At 43.8% G+C, this 18477-nt stretch overlaps 1 protein-coding gene across 1 annotated transcript; it reads right to left on the bottom strand.

Annotated features, from left to right (window-relative positions):
* Positions 1 to 8582: 8582 nt before the first annotated feature.
* LOC123163169 (putative F-box protein At2g02030) lies at positions 8583 to 9840 on the bottom strand. The gene has a single exon (XM_044580923.1). It carries the CDS (start codon positions 9781 to 9783, stop codon positions 8635 to 8637), a length of 1149 nt encoding a protein of 382 aa, XP_044436858.1. The 5' UTR covers positions 9784 to 9840; the 3' UTR covers positions 8583 to 8634.
* Positions 9841 to 18477: the final 8637 nt, after the last annotated feature.

Genomic DNA, 18477 nt, shown 5'->3' with positions numbered 1-18477 from the left:
GTGCATGACATGGTGGACCAAATAAGGATCATGATCATGCGTTTGTGGGAGTTGAGAGGAAAAATTGCTAATATTTTGGAAGGGGACAAGCTTCCAGCAGTGGTACAACAGGTGGTCAACAGGAGTAGAAATCTTTCACATCTATCTGTTGAGAAATCTTCCTTGTGGGGTGCTGAAGTTAGAGATACAAAGAGTGGCAAGAGGCATGTGGTAAATACTGAGTTGCATGAGTGCACTTGCCAAGAGTGGCAACACACTGGAAAACCATGTGAGCATTCCATACTTTTTTTGGCATCTAAACCCAGGTTAAATATGCACCCATATTTGCATGAGTATTATTCAGTACAAAAATTCAAAGCTGCATATGCAAGTCCAATTCCTGCACTGACTGACCAATCTCAGTGGCCTGAGGTGGAAATAGAATTTACCTTGTGTCCCCCTGTCACTAGAAGAAAGACCGGGAGGCCAAAACAGAGCAGATTCAAAGCTTGGTTTGAGAAAGGTGGTTGTAGTAAGAAGGAAAAAAGGAAAAGGAAAATAATGATAAGCCCAAAAGGGCTAAAAAAGGTAACAAAAATAGGTGCAAGTTGTGTGAGGTACTTGGGCACAGAGTTGGTTCATCCAAATGCATCTACACTCCTCAGAGGCCAAAGTATGTTTATGTTACTGTTTTTGCAAGTTTTTGATTTTGCTACTTGTTCTAGTATCTAACCAAGTCAAATGCTTTATTTTTTAGGAGGAAGCGTGCAGAAAAAGCCCCACCTCTTGTTGTTGAACAATGCTGGCCAGTGAAAAAAGCAAGACTCAATGGCTTTAGAAGGAAGAGCACTAAGCAGATAATGTTTGGTGACAAAGATATGGAGCAAACTGAAACTGTTACTGCTGAACATGAGCTAAGTGTTTCTGTTTTGGACGATGTGATGCATACTGAATCTGTTTTGCAGGCGCTAGGGCAATCTGAAACTGTTGCAGATGAAGCAACTGTTGTGCTGCCATGCGAATCTGCTTTGACAGCTGTGTTGCCATGTTTGGAGGTTGTGCTGCCAAGTGTTGAGTTGCAAACTGAAGTAGTTGAACAATGTGTGCCATCTACTCAATCTGCAGAAGTGCAAACTGAAGAAGTGGGACATGGTCAGGTGCAAAAGTTGAGGGGGCCTAGTGTAGTTGGCAAGAAAACCAAGGGGCCAAAAAGCAAGAGCATCAGCATCAACAAACTATGCGCCGTGGAACCAAACAGTGGAAAAAAGGAGAAGAAATCGGGTGGTAGAAAGAAGCAAAAGAAATAGAGTCGAAATCATTCAAATTTGATGTGAAAACTTAAGTTTGTTGTCATTTGATGTGAAAACTTATGTTCTTTCATGTGAAAACTTATGTGCTATGATGTTGATTTGACTTGAAATAAAATTCAAATTTGAACCGAGATTCAAATTTGAACCTATCTCCAATATATTTGGGGCTCATTTGTTTGTTCTGTGATGTCGCATTGTTTTATGTACTACTATGCACTTTAGTTCATAAATCCAACCCTTTTTGTGAAGTCCAACTCATAGTCACTGAAAATATTGTCTAAACAGGCTCCAAAGTAAGGGAAAACGGCCCCATTTCTAAGCAAGTTTTTTCGACCTTCTCAAAATCACCCAAAAGATTTTCTTAGCTTATATTATACCTATATAGGATCAATACGAAGTCTCACCTTTTTTTGAATAAGTATTCATATTATTTAATTTATTTTTGAAAAAACACCCTTTAATACAAAGTAAGCAATAAAACAAGTTTAAAAATTTAAAAATGAAAAAATAACTTCAGATCCTCCTTAGTCACTCCAAAATGAAGCTAAGGTGAGGTTTTTGATTTTTTTGCATTTTCAAAACCTCAAACCCTCTTCTCACTCCTTTGAACTCTATGCAACCTCAGTCGAGATAGTCCAATTTGTGAAGGTTTTTTCATGCAAAGATCATTAGATCAAGTTTATCATTTTATATCGTAACTATGTAACATAAAAAGACTACATGCGCAGGTTTTTCATTTTTTAGATTTTTTTTTGAATTAGTTATACACATTTGAATGTTCGGTCAAACCTTTCAAAACCCCGTTGACTGCCTCCAAAACCCATGTAACCCTAGCGCCAAACGTCCACCGTCAATCTAACCCTAACGCCAAACTGCGGCCGTCGGATAGGCCTTCTAGAAGGATTCCGGGGGGGGGGGATCTGTGGGAGCCCTGATTCTCCAATCTGATTGGCCACCATTTTTTCTCTCTGACGAACAGATAACATTGAGCGGGGGAGCATCTCAGTGACCGTTGGGCCGAGCGGATCGGGCCCGGCAGAGCCTGGCGTGCATGCGCACGGTCGTCGAGACGGGGGGATGGGCTGCATGCGAGAGGGTCAATGACATGTGGGCCGTCCCTGTCCCATGCATGCCATGCAACATCGCAGCCTAGCTATTCTGTCCCATGCACGCATCGACGCAGTAAAGCACGGCAGGGGCGCGGGCTTGCATGCACGCATCGACGCAGTAAAGCACGGCAGGGGCGCAGCATATAGGTACATCGCATCCTAGCTATTTTAACAAATGCATGTTTGAACCTGAGACACGGGACGGAAGCGTCGGTGGTGCAGCTCCTTTTTCAGTGTCACGCGCGGATGAACGGGCATGTTTCCCACGCGGCGTCACCGCCGATGCAAGTGCACAAAATGATGCATCTCGCCTGTGTCGCCGGTGCCTCTTTGGATGCTCTGCCCGCCGTTTTTGAATTAATGCTCGCAATTACTCTATGCCAGTACGAACGGAGAAGAGAAAACGATCGAGAAGGCACCGTGTACCCATTGACCACGGCTGCAACGCGGCTATAAAAGGGCACCATTTCCTCATCCCTCTCACACTCATCTCCCCCATCTCTCAAGCCTCCTCCGCTTCTTCTTTTCGAGCCAAATCCACCACTCGAGCCACCATGCAGTTCAACGGCCCTACCTACCGTCGCCCTCGCACCGTGCCGGAGAGGGAGTACCCGGCCGGAGTCATCGTCGAGAATAGCCTGAGGGTGTGGGCCATCTCAAGGTGGAGGGGCCCTAGAGAGTTGGCTCGCTTCTTCCTCCAAGCCGGCTACCGCCACCTCCCTCCGGGCACTCCGCCCATGTTCCACCTCCACGAGCAGTACGATGGCAACGCCAACGGCCTCGTCATCGGCCTCCACGTCACCTTCACCAACCCCTACGACGCTCACCACCTCCTCGGCCAGGTGTTCTGGTGTGGATGCGAGTTTATCGCGTTCACGACCTACAACATCTTCACCAACTTCCACCACATCTTCCCTCACCCCAACGGCATGCACACCCTCCCCTACCAGATGCCGGAGAACGACGAGTGAGGGGCGCCGGCTAAGGAGGAGGGGCCAAGGAGTTGTTCGAGTGCGAGTCTTTCTATCTATCTAGCTTGTGTTTGTGTTGGTTCGGGCGTGTGTGCCCGTGTCTTCTATCTATCTAGTTTTATGTTTTATGAACTATATGTTGTAAGGGGATGCCCCTCTATATGTTCTATCTATCTATGCTACTAGGGTACCCGATGCCCCTCTATCGTGCTATCTATTAATGTTTTTTCGGGCTAGTGCTATCTTTTTTTTTGATTTGTGCTATGGTGTTTTCAAAGTTTCTCCATTGCATTTTATTTATGTGGCCATGTGAACTAAAAAATGCACTAAAACATGATCCAATCATATAAGTTGTTGTTAGCACGTGTCTAGTTAATTATCTTCCTTTTATGTTTTATGCACTATATGTTGTAAGGGGATGCCCCTCTATGTTGTAAGGAGATGCTACTAGGGGCACACTAGATGTCTTCTTTTTTTGAAAGTGGCACAACCTTTTTCGGTTGAAACACACGAGTAAAAACTTTGAAAACACCATAGCACAAAAAAATGGTGCTTGGTTGAAATAAACTAGAACCAAACAATTGTAACTTTTTTGGTTCACAAAGACTGCAAGTTAGACTGCTAACTAGAACCAACCTTTTGTTTTAGCCGAAACAACACGGGACCCTACAATCGGACACGATAGCTTATGCATAAAAATAGCTCAAATAATTATCAGATGAGTTATCTAAAAAAAGGTGAAGGCAGGAAACTTAACATTTGTGAAATAACCTAAAGCCGAAAAGATATATCGATGTCAATGACCGTTTGCACTTTTTTTTGCACTAGCTACACTTCTTTTATCAATGGGCCTGGATATGTTCTATTCGGCCCTGCCTAACTTCTATATGGGCCTGGCCTTTTCGGGCAACTGTGGACGAACATTTTTTTTCCTTTTCTCCCTCTACCACTGAAACTGAAACTGAAACTGATGACGAACTGAAGAACTGAAAAAACGAAACAGAGTGGAGAAGACATGCCGAATTCGTACAGCGCAACACTTTTATTCAAATGTACATATCATTACGATTACAAATGATGCCCAATCTATTCACTTACGACTAATTATCATCACATAAACAAATGCGAGAGCAATTACACAAACATAAAAAAGTCCGGCCCTCAAATTGCCCTGCTTCTGCAATTCGATGAGTTTCTTCATCTGCTTGTTCAGCTTCTTCAGCTCTGCCGTCACTCCTGCATCCCCCATAGTAGCACCCATGGAAGGGCGGGCGCCCCCAATGGAATTGCCAGATCTATATGCGCCCGATCCAAACTTGCCCAACTTCTCCGCCTCTAACGGTAAATCGAGCTCCCCTGATGCACCCTCCAGTTGAATCCGCTCTATGTACTCATCTAGCCACTCAAAATGGGTGCATTGCTTCAATTTCTGAAATAGGAAAGATGAACCCTAAATCCCAAATCCGATGGGGAAAAATGGGCAAATTTGAAATTGGGAGACAAAAACCAAAATTGGCATATTGAGAAGTAAAATCTCACCTTTCCCTGCTCTGGTTTGCTCTCGCATTTCACGAATTCCCGCCCAAGGTTGCCATTCTTGTCGGTCGTTGTGACTAGCCGCTTCAGGGGTGCGATGCGTGGGCATGCAGGGCACCTTGTCATGGGCACTGCGCCATAGCGCAGCCATGAGCGGCGGGAGGCTGAAGCGGAGCTCGACATTGCCAGGTCGCGGCCCGGAATGGCGTTGCTGCCCGTCGTCGCCGGAGAAGAAGAACAACAACGGTCGGGGAGGGGGGGGGATGGGCTCGGGTGCTGCACGGCTCGAGGCACGGCTCGGTGTCCTCTTGTACCAATGCTGACCTGGATAAGTTAGTGATCCCATGCTGTGGGTCCCGCTCACCTGACCAATGCTGAGTTGGATAAGTTAGTGGGTCCCACGCTGTGGGTCCCGCTCACTTGATTCGAGTTTTAAACATGTGTCTTTGGATTAGGCAGCAGTGTCGCATGGGAGCTATTTTTTCCAACGCAGATGTCGCATGCGAGCTATTACAATCAACTACGTCGCATCAGAGACAATTCACACCAACGACGTCGCATGGGAGCTATTCGCCCATACTGTAGTAAATTGTTTAGCTACCAATTGATTACTGATTCATAGTAGATGTACAGTGGCTGTTGGTGGTGGTTGTTAACATCCTAAAATTAATCCATGTATCCATCTTTATTCTTGTTTGTAGAAATGAAGAGAAAGAGGACTTTGCACAGTTGGTTTGCAAGCAATTCAAACGCATCCCCCGTTGTTCCTGAACCCAATACTCCCCCAATTGATGTTGTTGTTCAACCAGCCCCAGTTGAGAACTTAATTCACCCAACTCCAACAAATGAGAGCACTAATCCCTCTACCGATGTCGATGAGAGCACAATCCCCAACAAATGAGAGAAAATCTGAAAAAATTCAGTTAAATAGTACATGTTCCCAGTAGTAATCTGGGAAAGTTTGAGCTTATTTGGACAAATGGATTTGGAGATGATCATATCTTTCTTCATAGTAGCGTTTAGTTTTCTTGACGTAAACTTTGAGCCCACCCTTCATTTTCTTTCTAGATTCGCCGCTGGTTGGGATCATCCAGGAGCCATATATCCGTGGTTGAATACCCCTCCCTGTACGAATACGTTTGAGATATGCACAAGGCGCCATTGAGCTCCTTTATGATTGTCTTGATCGTCTTTTGCAACGACAGCATTTGGTATGTGGATTTCCATGGGCCTTGGATCGTCTTGTTCCACTCCTCGCTTTCAAGGTCGAAGGAGATTATTTTGTTCTCGTCGTCCACCAGGAAATGCACCACACCGCTGGCCGCGACGGAGGTCCGGTAATGGTAATGGAAGACGGAAGACGTTCGAGTTGCGGGCGGATTCTATCCTCTCCACCCGGCAGCATCTCCTAACGTAAGAACATGACAAATCTGTTGGGAGGCCAGATGGAAGTTGAACCGGTATCTGGCAACCCGAACCACCTTATGCACGTGCGACTGAGCCACGCGACCAATGCCGAAGTTATAGCACGCAGGAAAGGCCTTTTGCCGGGCGGCGTTCGCTTGCTCGTCTGACTTGGAGCGGGTAAGGAGCATCTCCCCTGTGGCTAGGTCCATCACATGAGGGTCGGGGGAATCATCGGCGAAACAGGCGAGGTCGTCGACACTTGTGCAGAGCATCGAGCATCCGTCATCTACACCATCCATCGTCTTCACAACGTTGCCGTCCATGTCCATCAACACTAGAGACGCGCCGCGGTGGAAGCTGCCAGCGATGAGCGGCTCGGCGCGAGGTTGGTGCGTTGCGCTGAAGGCTTGATCGGAGATGAGAGATCGCCACTGCATGAACCATGAGAGGATCTCCAAGATCACGTCCGTTGATGGCGAGACTAAGGCAGCGCCAAGATCAACGTTGTGTAGGTCAGGGGCAGGTTCCATGCAGGTAGCGGCAGTCATGGCGGCGCCCTCGATCGAAGGTGCACGGCGGCGTGGAGACGTCGGCGGAGTATGTTGATTAGGTTTTTGGTCGGTGATGCCTGTGTGCGGTGTGCCTATGCCAGTTTATGGAAAGAACGTCATATAGATTGCTGGATTGATGGGCTGGCTACAAGGAGACACATGGGTCTTAAGTTTTGAATCCGTTTCTTAATTCGTTTGGACCTTGGCTAATGAGATTACTACAATTTTTATTCGAAAAAATGGGATAGCTTACATCCTCGAAATCACTAGTTAAGGAGTATTCCTTGCGGAGATCACTCCAACTTCCCTAGGTTGTGACAAGTGGCGTGCTGCATATGCGTCACTTGTCGCAACCTAGAAGGTCTCCCTTTTTTATAGACCTGTTTATTCAAAACGTTTTATCTCTTACTAGCAAATATGCCCGTGCGTTGCAACGGAAGAAAAAATTACACGTTGGTCAATATCCGACATATGAATGTCCTCTATTTTAACACGATGGCTCATCATGTTGCCAATTATCTTTCTTCTCACTCTCGTTGATGATGGATGCAATATCCACGTGATCGCAATGCATTCAACGTGATAAAAAATGGGCTTGTCACTGTACGACACACTTGTCATTGTCTCGCGCAAGGGAATGTTTTGAACTTTGAAAACAAATCTCATCGACCATGGACTACTCGCCAACCCCAAGACATATAAAGAATTTCCAAAATTAATCAAATCCTAGATATAAAATACATCTGAATAGGAAGAGTTTTTTGAATCGACAAACATTCTTTTTAAATTTAGACATTTTTTTAAATTCACAAACATTTGTTTTTTAGACGAACATTTATTAAAATGCATGAATAGTTTTTGATTTCATGATGACTCAGATTCACAAATATGTTTTGAATACACGATCATTTTATCAAGATCATGAACTTGATTTTATTTAACGACATTTCTTTCCAAATTATTTTTATAATTTGCAAATATTTTTGTAAAATCAGTAACATTTTTTGAAACCACGAATTTATGATTTCCTGAACTTTTTTGAATTCACACACATTTTATAATTTCTCAAACAGCTTTTTCAAACTCGCAACTTTTTAATACTTGAAAATCTCAAATTGATTTAAAGAAGGAGAAAACAAAAACAGAAGTGAGAAAAGAGAAGACCAGAAAAAAGAAAAAAAAAACAGGGCATTAAGTCCGCTGGCTGGCCCATGTAGGCCTAAAGTAGGTGGGAACAAGTCATGAGAAAAAGGTGGAGGAAAATATTGGTAGAAGCTGGGGTTCGAACCCTCATCTACAGGGCAGAAGACAATGCATCGAGCCGCCGCGCTGCTACTGCGTCACTGCTATTTGTTGGATATTAACTGTATACAAACTCTCGAAACGACGGCGACTTTGGAAAGAAAAATCGAATCGTTTTCTTCACTTGCGGGTGGCATAGCGGGTAATTTCTAGCAACTTCGGGGGGCGATTTTTGTGACGTACGGGCAGAAGCAATATCTGCTTTATTAGTATATATATATATAATATAATATATATATAATATAATATATATATATATATAATATAATATATATATATAATATAATATATATATATATATATATATAGGTATAGAAATCATGCGTCCAAATCTTGAACCGCTTTCGCTGTTGGATTGCTCGCGTCGAGATCTTCAAAACTAGATCCCATGTTGATAGGTTTTGACGAACTTTTTTTCAGAAAAAAACCGAACGAAAAAACCGAACCGGAAATATGGTTTTTTTTCCTTTCAAAATCTAGGATCTATGTGCGAGCTGCAAACTCTGATTTTGCCGATGAGTTTGGTCGGCGCGTTCATCACATGTGTGCATCCCCCGGAACGAGGATCATATATTTGTAGCTCCGGCACCATGGTCGAATCGTCATAGTAATGGCAGAAGAGCAGCCTCCCACTAGGATGCATCATTCTCAACGGCATCAGGAAGTGGATCGGCGTATAACCCATCTGAATTGCGTAAGCCTTGATCCAGGTCACCCCGCTAGGGTCAGTCAAGAGCCACATACAGACCACGTTCGGCGTCTTTTGAACGACGCACACGGATCCGTTGAGCTCCGCCATGCTGATCTTCTCCCCCGCCGCGTGGCTGGAAACCTCCGGTGGCCCTTGGATCACCTTCCACTGCTCTGTCTCGAGGTCGAAGCACAGCACGAGCACGCCGTCCTCGTCCAGGGACAAGAAGTGCACGCAACCGTTGAAGGTGACTGCTTCGCTGTAACCGTCGTAGACGGCAGAGATCGCGTACGGTGGCGGCTGCGTCGGCCTCCATTGGGCCCCTTCACCTGCCGTGAGAACCACGCAGTGGTAGAGGCCGGTTATCGTCGACTCAAGGACGACGCCCAAGATCTTTGGCGCGCCGGTCTTGGCGGAGCGTCCGACGCCGGTGCACCTGTCTATCCACCCATCGGCAAACTCGGCCGGTGTGTTGCAAGTCATGAGCTTCTCCGCGGCGGCTAGATCAATCAGCTGGTTGTGGGAACATTTGTGGGAGAAGGTTAGACAGGCGAGGCCATCGTAGCTCAGGCAGAAACTCCGGAACCAGCCTCGGGCCTCCCCCACCCGCACCACATTGCCCTCCGTGTCCATCAGCTGCAGCAGCACTCCGGTGGAGGCGCGGGTCATGGCGACGAGGAGCGGCTCAGCGCGGGAACTGTGCGCGGCGACGAAGGCCGGGTTGGAGATGAGGGCGCGCCACTTCTTGGACACGCACCCGGTTCGGCACAGGGACTTGGCCGGCAGCCACGAGAGGATCTCGGAGATGACGTCATCGGGTAGAAACGAGACGTTCTTGTCGTCGTCTTCGGTTGCGGCGGCGGCTAGGCAAGGATCATGGCAGCCATGTCCAGGCATGGGCGGAACCTGAAGCGCTGGCGATGCCATGGCAGCGCGCGCCTCCGTCAAGCCGCGTGCAACTGTCCTCGTTCGGCTCGATTTGAGGCTCCGGGATGAGCAGACAAAGACGTACGCCGAGTTAGGCGATTACTTAAGGCGGCACGTGAACAATCAAGCCGATGGAACCGAGATCAACATGGATTCGGTTCGCAGACATTGTCGCATTGTACTTATTCCATCGATACGATTTCGATTGCGAACCAATACGTGGTCGGATGGTTAGGTGGATAGTGATATTCTTAACCTATCAAGGTCAAGTTCTGATGCTCGTATTTATTCTGAATTTATTTCAGGAATTCCGGCATACACGTTCAGTTGGAGGAGACGTTCGCGTCGATGATGATATGCTGGCTCACCATCTCGTAGGTGCTCATATGAATAGGGTGTGAGGGGAAAATAGGAATGTTATAAATAAAGAATAAAGTCAAAAAAGAAGTTGAAGATAGAAGAGCCCAGTTCCAAATGAAGAAATAGAAACTCGAAAAAGATCCTTCTGATTCTCAAAAAATGAGGGGCAATGGGTTTGACACCGAGAAAATTCTTCTTATTATAAGACGTGATTTGATCTGCACATGTTTGTTAAAAGAATAATTTTCTCCTTTAATCATATCATAAATAGGAAGTGTTCAATTAGAACACGAAAATGTGACTCAATTGGTCTTCACCTCCGTAAAGCGCCAACACCTGATGGCTTGAGTCGTTGTTCCCATTTCATCGTTGACCCATCATGCGAAAGGTATGCTGTTAGAGTGAGCGCTCCCGCCCTCCGCTCCTTTGACTCATTGGTCGACTCGGACCACAGATTCTCTATTGCACTCCTCGATTGGGGTTCTTTTCACCTAATCAAAAGATAGAAGAGCACCCCTTTTCCCGAAGTTACAGGGTCATTTTGACGAATTCCTTCGACATGGTTATCTGGACGCGCCCTAGTATACTTCACCTGTTCACCAAGGGGATCGCTCTCCTAATTAAAAGTTTATATGATTTCAAGCTAAAAAAGGACTCCGATAATGGTAGAGCATTCAGTCTGGGTGCTCCCCAAATCGAACTAATCGTTCGCTACAAGGGAGGGCGATCTATCGAACACTTTCGTTCGGCAGGATAAACCCAAGCGCGAACCCAGCAACCCGACCAGGCACGAGCTAGCCTAGTAATGGGCCTCCCCACAACCCCACGTCAGTTTAATGGCAAAAAAATATACATAAAAAGCGCAATTTTTTGCTGACTACTATCATGTCTTGAAGCTGGAATCTGAACATTGTGAAAAGCAAAATAATCGTTTTTCCATTAAAGCTGTCATCAAGTTGAAAAAAATTAATGGATCCATACTAGTTATGAAAATTTAAAAATGCTAGAATTTAAGAACACATGGAAGAAACCTTAGCAAAAGAATGTCTCAACATAAACATGCCCATATTCCCCCGTTCCTGGATATAAGGTTATTGATTTTTGTGCAAATCAAAATTTTGTATGTTTGACCTAGTTTATAGAATAAAATAGACATTTAGAATACAAAATAAATACTCCCTCCACTAAAAAAAAGACACATCCATGCCATTATGGACCGAACGAAAACTTTTTCTTTCATGGTTTTCACACTTCTATGATGATAATTGTGACAAAAACACGTATCATCATAGATATGGTGGACGTTGACGAGAAACCTCCTGTCGTGCTTGGATAACCATCCACTGCTCTATCTCGAGGTCAAAGCAGAGCACGATCACACCGTCCTTGTCTAGGGACAAGAAGTTCACACAGTCGTTGAAGGTGATTGCTTCGCTGTAACCGTTGTAGACAACATAGACCGAGTAAGGTGGCAGTTGTTTCGGCCTCCATTGGAACCCGTCGTGGTTCTAAGTCTGACAGCAAGTATAGGGGGTACTAAGGAGGAGGCAAGGTTCTAGATACAGTGAGATTGTACACAAGTTTTTACGAATTCAGGCCCCTCTCGGAGGAGGTAAAAGCCCTACATCTCGGTGCCCGGAGGCGGTCGACTGGATTATATGGGTGTGTGTTACAGGGGGTGCGAACCCTTGTGCCAGAGGAGGGGGTGTCTTATATAGAGTGCGCCAGGACCCCAGCCATCCCCCGTTACAAAGAGTTCAATGTACATAAAGAGAGGGCGTTACTTATAACTCCAGCTATAAAGTGATATTAATGCCTTTGAAGACTACGGAGTGAATGCTTGGCCGTTGCTGTCCTATGAGACTCCTGGTCTTTAGTAGGTCGAGTGGTTCTTGTATGGTCGAGTGATATCAGGAGGGAGGGGTACCCGAGTGATATGACTGGTCGAGTGGATTGCACTCGACGTCTTCAATTGGTACTCCCTGTTGTCTCTGGGGTGCCTTTGCTTCTAGGGTAGTGACCTTGGGTAGGGCGTATAGGTCAGGCCTATGAGCCTACCTAGGTGTATATCCTCATCATTAGCCCCCGAATGGATTGAGGTCCGAGTGAAAAGAAGGTTGAAGTTAATCTTGCCTTGGCTGTCGTGCTTCATTAATACTTGAGTTCGACTGGAGGCCCTCTTTGAAACTGCAGCTGTGTTTCAGTCGCCTCGATCGATTCAGTAAGCCGTCGAGTGAGTCTGCAATGTTATTTCGTCGAGTATCCTCTTCATCGCGAGATCCCCGGCGCGATTGGTTACGGCGTGTTCCGGATCTCGTGGGATCCAAAATTTTGGGGAAGTGCGCGGGGTGGGGCGCGCCGCAGTGAGCGGGATGGATAGGCAAGGGTGCCTCGATCTCCACGCCACCTTTTTCGCCATGTACCGAGCACGCGATTGTTGCGGGATTTGACAGGACCGCTCGGGCCCACGCGTCAGTGATACGTCTCCAATATATCTACTTTTCCAAACACTTTTGCCCTTGTTTTGGACTCTAACTTACATGATTTGAGTGAAACTAACCCGGACTGACGCTGTTTTCAGCAGAACTGCCATGATGTTTTTTTATGTGTAGAAAAGAAAAGTTTTCGGAATGTCCAGAAAATCCACGGAGGCACTTTTTGGAATTAATAAGAATTTCTGGGCGAAAGAAATACACTAGGGGGCCCAGGGCCTGTCCACGAGACAGGGGGCGCCCCCCCTGTAGGGCGCGCCCCCTATCTCGTGGGCCCCCTGGAGCTTCACCGACCTCAACTCCAACTCCATATATTCCGTCTCGTGGAGAAAAAAACCGGAGAGAAAGTTTCATTGCGTTTTACGACACGGAGCCGCCGCCAAGCCCTAATCTCTCTCGGGAGGGCTGATCTGGAGTCCGTTCGGGGCTCCGGAGAGGGGGATTCATCGCTGTCGTCATCATCAACCATCCTCCATCACCAATTTAATGATGCTCACCGCCATGCGTGAGTAATTCCATCATAGGATTGCTGGACGGTGATGGGTTGGATGAGATTTACCATGTAATCAAGTTAGTTTTGTTAGGGTTTGATACCTAGTATCCACTATGTTCTGAGATTGATATTGCTATGACTTTGCTATGCTTAATGCTTGTCACTAGGGCCCGAGTGCCATGATTTCAGATATGAACCTATTATGTTTTCATGAATATATGTGTGTTCTTGATCCTATCTTGCAAGTCTATAGTCACCTATTATGTGTTATGATCCGACAACCCCGAAGTGACAATAATCGGGATACTTCTCGGTGATGATCGTAGTTTGAGGAGTTCATGTATTCACTATGTGTTAATGCTTTTGTCCGGTTCTCTATTAAAAGGAGACCTTAATATTCATCAGTTTCCACTAGGACCCCGCTGCCATGGGAGGGTAGGATAAAAAATGTCATGCAAGTTCTTTTCCATAAGCACGTGTGACTATTTACGGAATACATGCCTACATTACATTGATGAACTGGAGCTAGTTCTTTGTCACCCTATGTTATAGCTATTACATGAGGAATCGCATCCGGCATAATTATCCATCACTGATCCATTGCCTACGAGCTTTTCATATATTGTTCTTCGCTTATTTACTTTTCCTTTGCTACTGTTACAACTACTACAAAAACCCAAAAACATTTATCTTTACTTTTGCTACTGTTACCATTACTATCATACTACTTTGCTACTAAATACTTTGCTGCAGATATTAAGTTATCCAGGTGTGGTTGAATTGACAACTCAACTGCTAATACTCAAGAATATTCTTTGGCTCCCCTTGTGTCGAATCAATAAATTTGAGTTGTACTTCACGCTCGAAAGCTGTTGCGATCCCCTACACTTGTGGGTTATCAAGACTAATTTCTGGCGCCATTGCCGGGGAGCATAGCTCTATTCTCTGAGTCACTTGAGATTTATATCTGTTGATCACTATGAAGAACTTGAAAGACGCTAAAACTAAGATTTTGCCCTCAACTACGAGGGGAGGTAAGGAACTGCCATCTAGTTCTGCACTAGATTCTCCTTCTGTTATTAGTAGGCTTGCGACACCTAAACCTGCTACTGCTATGAATTATGATATGTCACATGTTATTGATGATGCCACTTCTGCTATGCATGATGAAACTACTTCTGTGCGTGATACTACTTTGCCATTAGGTGAATTTCTTGATGAACAATTTGCTAGAGTTAGGGGGAATGAAATTACTGAAGATCCTATTACTGATGATAGTGATGATGAAGTTTCTCCCAATGATTATGTATTGCCTGTTGTTCCTAAGGGCTATGTTATGAATGAAGAAGTTGCTAGGGAAATCTTTGCTTGCAATAATAGATCTGATCTTAAGAAATTATTAGCTAAATGGAAGCATCAGTCTCTTAATGCTAGAATGAAACCTGACCCTGCTTTTGCTACGTCACCTATTTGTGTTACTGATAAGGATTATGAATTCTCTATTGATCCTGAGATTATTACTCTTGTTGATTCTGATCCTTTTTATGGCCTTGAATCTGAAACTGTTGTGGCACATCTTACTAAGTTGAATTATATAGCTACCTTGTTTACTAATGATGAGAAGTCTCGCTATTTTTATATCCTTAAGATATTTCCGTTCTCATTAAAGGGTGATGCTAAGACCTGGTATAATTCTCTTGCTCCTGGTTGTGTGCGTAGTCCCCAGGATATGATTTATTACTTCTGTGCTAAATATTTCCCTGCTTATAAGAAACAAGCTGCCTTGGGAAAATATATAATTTTGTGCAAATCAAAGAAGAGAGTCTCCCACAAGCTTGGGGGAGGCTTCTCCGGTTACTTAATGCTTTGCCTGATCATCCTCTTAAGAAAAATGAAATACTTGATATCTTTTATAATGGACTAACCGATGCTTCCAAGGAATACTTGGATAGTTGTGTTGGTTGTGTTTTCAGGGAAAGAACAGTCGACGAAGCTGAAATATTATTGAATAATATGTTGACTAATGAAAATAATTGGACTCTTCCCGAGCCAATTCCTGAGGCAATTCCTGAACCAGTTGAGCCAACTCCTGAGCCTATTCCTAAACCCACTCCGAAGAAGAGAGGTGTTTTATTTCTCAGTCCTGAAGATATGCAAGAGGCAAAGAAATCAATGAAAAAAAAGGTATTAAAGCTGAAGATGTTAAGAATTTACCTCCTATTGAAGAAATACATGGTCTTAATATACCGCCTGTTGAAGAACCATATTGTCTTGATAACCCGACACAGATAGTAAAGGTAAATTCTCTCTATAGATATGATAAAGTTGAAATCCCCTATACTATATTTCATAGCCCATGCTTAAATGAATTTGATGACTTTATGGCTAGACAAGAAAGTTTTAATGCTTATGTTGGTAGAGAGTTAAGGAATAATGCTTTCGATATAGGACGGGTAAGTGATAATCTGACTAGAATTAAAGATGAACTTCACCTCGTTAGCAGATATGCTTCTATGGTTGCTACTCAAGCTGAGCAAGTACTTAAAGCTCAAAATGATTTGCTTGAGGAATTAAACAGTAAAAATGACTTTGCTGTTAGAGTGGCTACTAGAACAGGTAGAATGACTCGGGAACCTTTGTATCCTGAAGGCCACCCTAAGAGAATCGAGCAAGTTTCTCAAAGAAATAATTTAGAGGCACCTAGTTCTTCTAAAAAGAAGAAAAAGAAAAACGATAGGACTTTGCATGCTTCTAGTGAACCCACTGTAGACACACCTAAGAATCCCAATAATATTTCTATTTCTGATGCTGAAACTCAATCGGGTGATAAACATGAACCTAGTGATAATGTTAATGATAATGTTCATGTTGATGCTCAACCTAGCAAAAACAATGATGTAGAGATTGAACCTGTTGTTGATCTTGATAACCCACAATCAAAGAATCAACGTTATGATAAGAGATATTTTGTTGCTAGGAAGCACAGTAAAGAAAGAGAACCATGGGTTCAGAAACACCATGCCCTTTCCTCCTAAACAATCCAAGTCAAAGGATGATGAGGATTTTGAGCGCTTTTCTAAAATGAATAGACCTATTTTCTTACGTATGCGCTTAACTGATATGCTAAAAGTAAATCCTTATGCTAAGTATATGAAGGATATCATTACAAATAAAAGAAAGATACCGGAAGCTGAAATTTCCACCATGCTTGCTAATTACACTTTTAAGGGTGGAATACCAAAGAAACTTGGAGATCCGGGGGTACCAACTATAACATGCTCCATTAAAAGAAATTATGTTACAACTGCTTTATGTGATCTTGGAGCCGGTGTTAGTGTTATGCCTCTCTCTTTATATCGTAGACTTGAATTGAATAAGTTGACACCTACTGAAATATCTTTGCAAGGATGATAAATCAACTGCTATACCTGTCGGTATTTGTGAGGATGTGCCTGTTGTGGTTGCAAATGTCACTATCTTAACGGACTTTGTTATTTTTGATATTCCCGAGGATGATAGTATGTCTATTATCCTTGGTAGACCTTTTCTTAATACTGCAGGGGCTGTTATTGATTGCAACAAAGGCAATATCACTTTTCATGTTAATGGTAATGAGCATATGGTACACTTTCCGAGGAAACAATCTCAAGTTCATAGCATCAATTCTATTGAAAAAGTTCCAACTATTATTTTTGGAGGTTTTGAATTTCCTCTCCCTACTGTCAAGAAAAGGTATGATATTCTTATTGTTGGGGATTTTCATATCCCCATTGAGGTAACTTAGTGTTATTCGAAATTTCTCCGGTTCCGTGTTATTCGGAATAAGTTTGTTAACAAGACTTGATCAACCTTGTTAGTGGATTCATTTTGATGATCACGAGATGGATGAAACTAGAAGGCACAACCTTCTGTACCCTCTTTCTACTTTCTGTTATTTAGAATTAATAAATCAAAAATAGTATTATCCGTCTGTTTACTGAATTATCCATGCATTAAAAAAATAGTCCGAAAATAAAAGTGCTCCAAATGCCCTGCACATTTAGTATGATTTTTTCTGGAATATTTGAGGATTTTAGGCACTGAAATCACTGCAGGAGGGGCAAGCACCAGGCCACGAGAGTGGAGGGCGTGCCCCCCCTATAGGGCGCGCCCCCCTGTCTCATGGGCCCCTGGTGGCCCCCCTCCACTTATGCCAGCACCCACACACTTCATTTTCTACCCAAAAAAAATCCCCATCCAGCTCAAGCACGAATTCTAGCTCGTTTTGCTGCGATTTTCGATCTCCTTGCTCAAAGCTCCATTCACAAAACTTCTTTGGGAGATTGTTGCTTGGTATGTGACTCCTCCATTGGTCCAATTAGTTTTTGTTCTAGTGCTTTATTCATTGCAAATTTTTGTTGCATAGGTGACCATGTTCTTGAGCTTGCATGTTAAATTTTTGAGGTCCCAAGCAATTCCAATGCATGATATAGGCTCTAGGCACTTGTAGGAGTAGTTGCTATCAATCTTGTTTAGTTTTATTCACTTTTATTTTGAAGTTACTAAAATTTCAGAAAATTTCAGAAAATGTTAAGGAAGTTTTTGAGGGGCTCTTCTAGCCAAAGCTCTGAGGAAAAACAAGCTAAAGAGAAGGAAAAGGCCAAGTATAATCTTCCTCGCTTAGCGGAAGTACGATCATGTGAATGGCCATGCGAGGATTTCTTAAAAGAAGCTGGAATTCATGAAGATTTTCATGCTTTAATCGAGACTACAAGCCTCACCGGTTTCATGGACGACTGAATCGATCAGTATCTCTTACTCACCAATACTTTCGTGCAAAACTTTTATTATTATCCTAAGAAGTCACCGCCTGCAGTATCATTTCATTTATATGATCAATTCAGAGAAATGTCTTTAAGTAATTTTTGCGCGGTGTGTAGGATACCTTATGAGAGAGAATTAGAGGAACCCCATTGTAAAGATGTGGATGGCTTTGTTAATACTATAGCTGTAGAGGAGCCAAAGAAGGGCTCTGAGGCAAAAGTCTCTAGCATACACTTCCTGTTTTACGCTACTTTGCCATATTTGCTAGTAGATGCTTGATTGGTCGTGGAAATAGTGGAAACTTGAGCATTCCTGATATTCATTCTTCAATATGCCTTGCTTGGAGACAATACTTTTAGTATGGGTGCCGTCGTTGCTAAACGGCTAGCCCTGAATCGTACAAAAGGGCCCATATTTGGAGGCATCTATGTTGTACGTCTTGCTAGACATTTTCAGATACCCATTAGGCACCTTGAGAAGGGGGAGATAAAATTGCCTCCTCACATTTTAGATTACAAGAGCATGGTAGCACACAAGTTTATTGTT

The sequence above is a fragment of the Triticum aestivum genome, chromosome 7B (genome assembly GCF_018294505.1).
Source record: "Triticum aestivum cultivar Chinese Spring chromosome 7B, IWGSC CS RefSeq v2.1, whole genome shotgun sequence".
NCBI classification, from domain to species: domain Eukaryota; kingdom Viridiplantae; phylum Streptophyta; class Magnoliopsida; order Poales; family Poaceae; genus Triticum; species Triticum aestivum.
The sequence above is the reverse complement of the archived record's forward strand: the minus strand, read 5'-3'. Positions and strand labels throughout refer to the sequence as shown.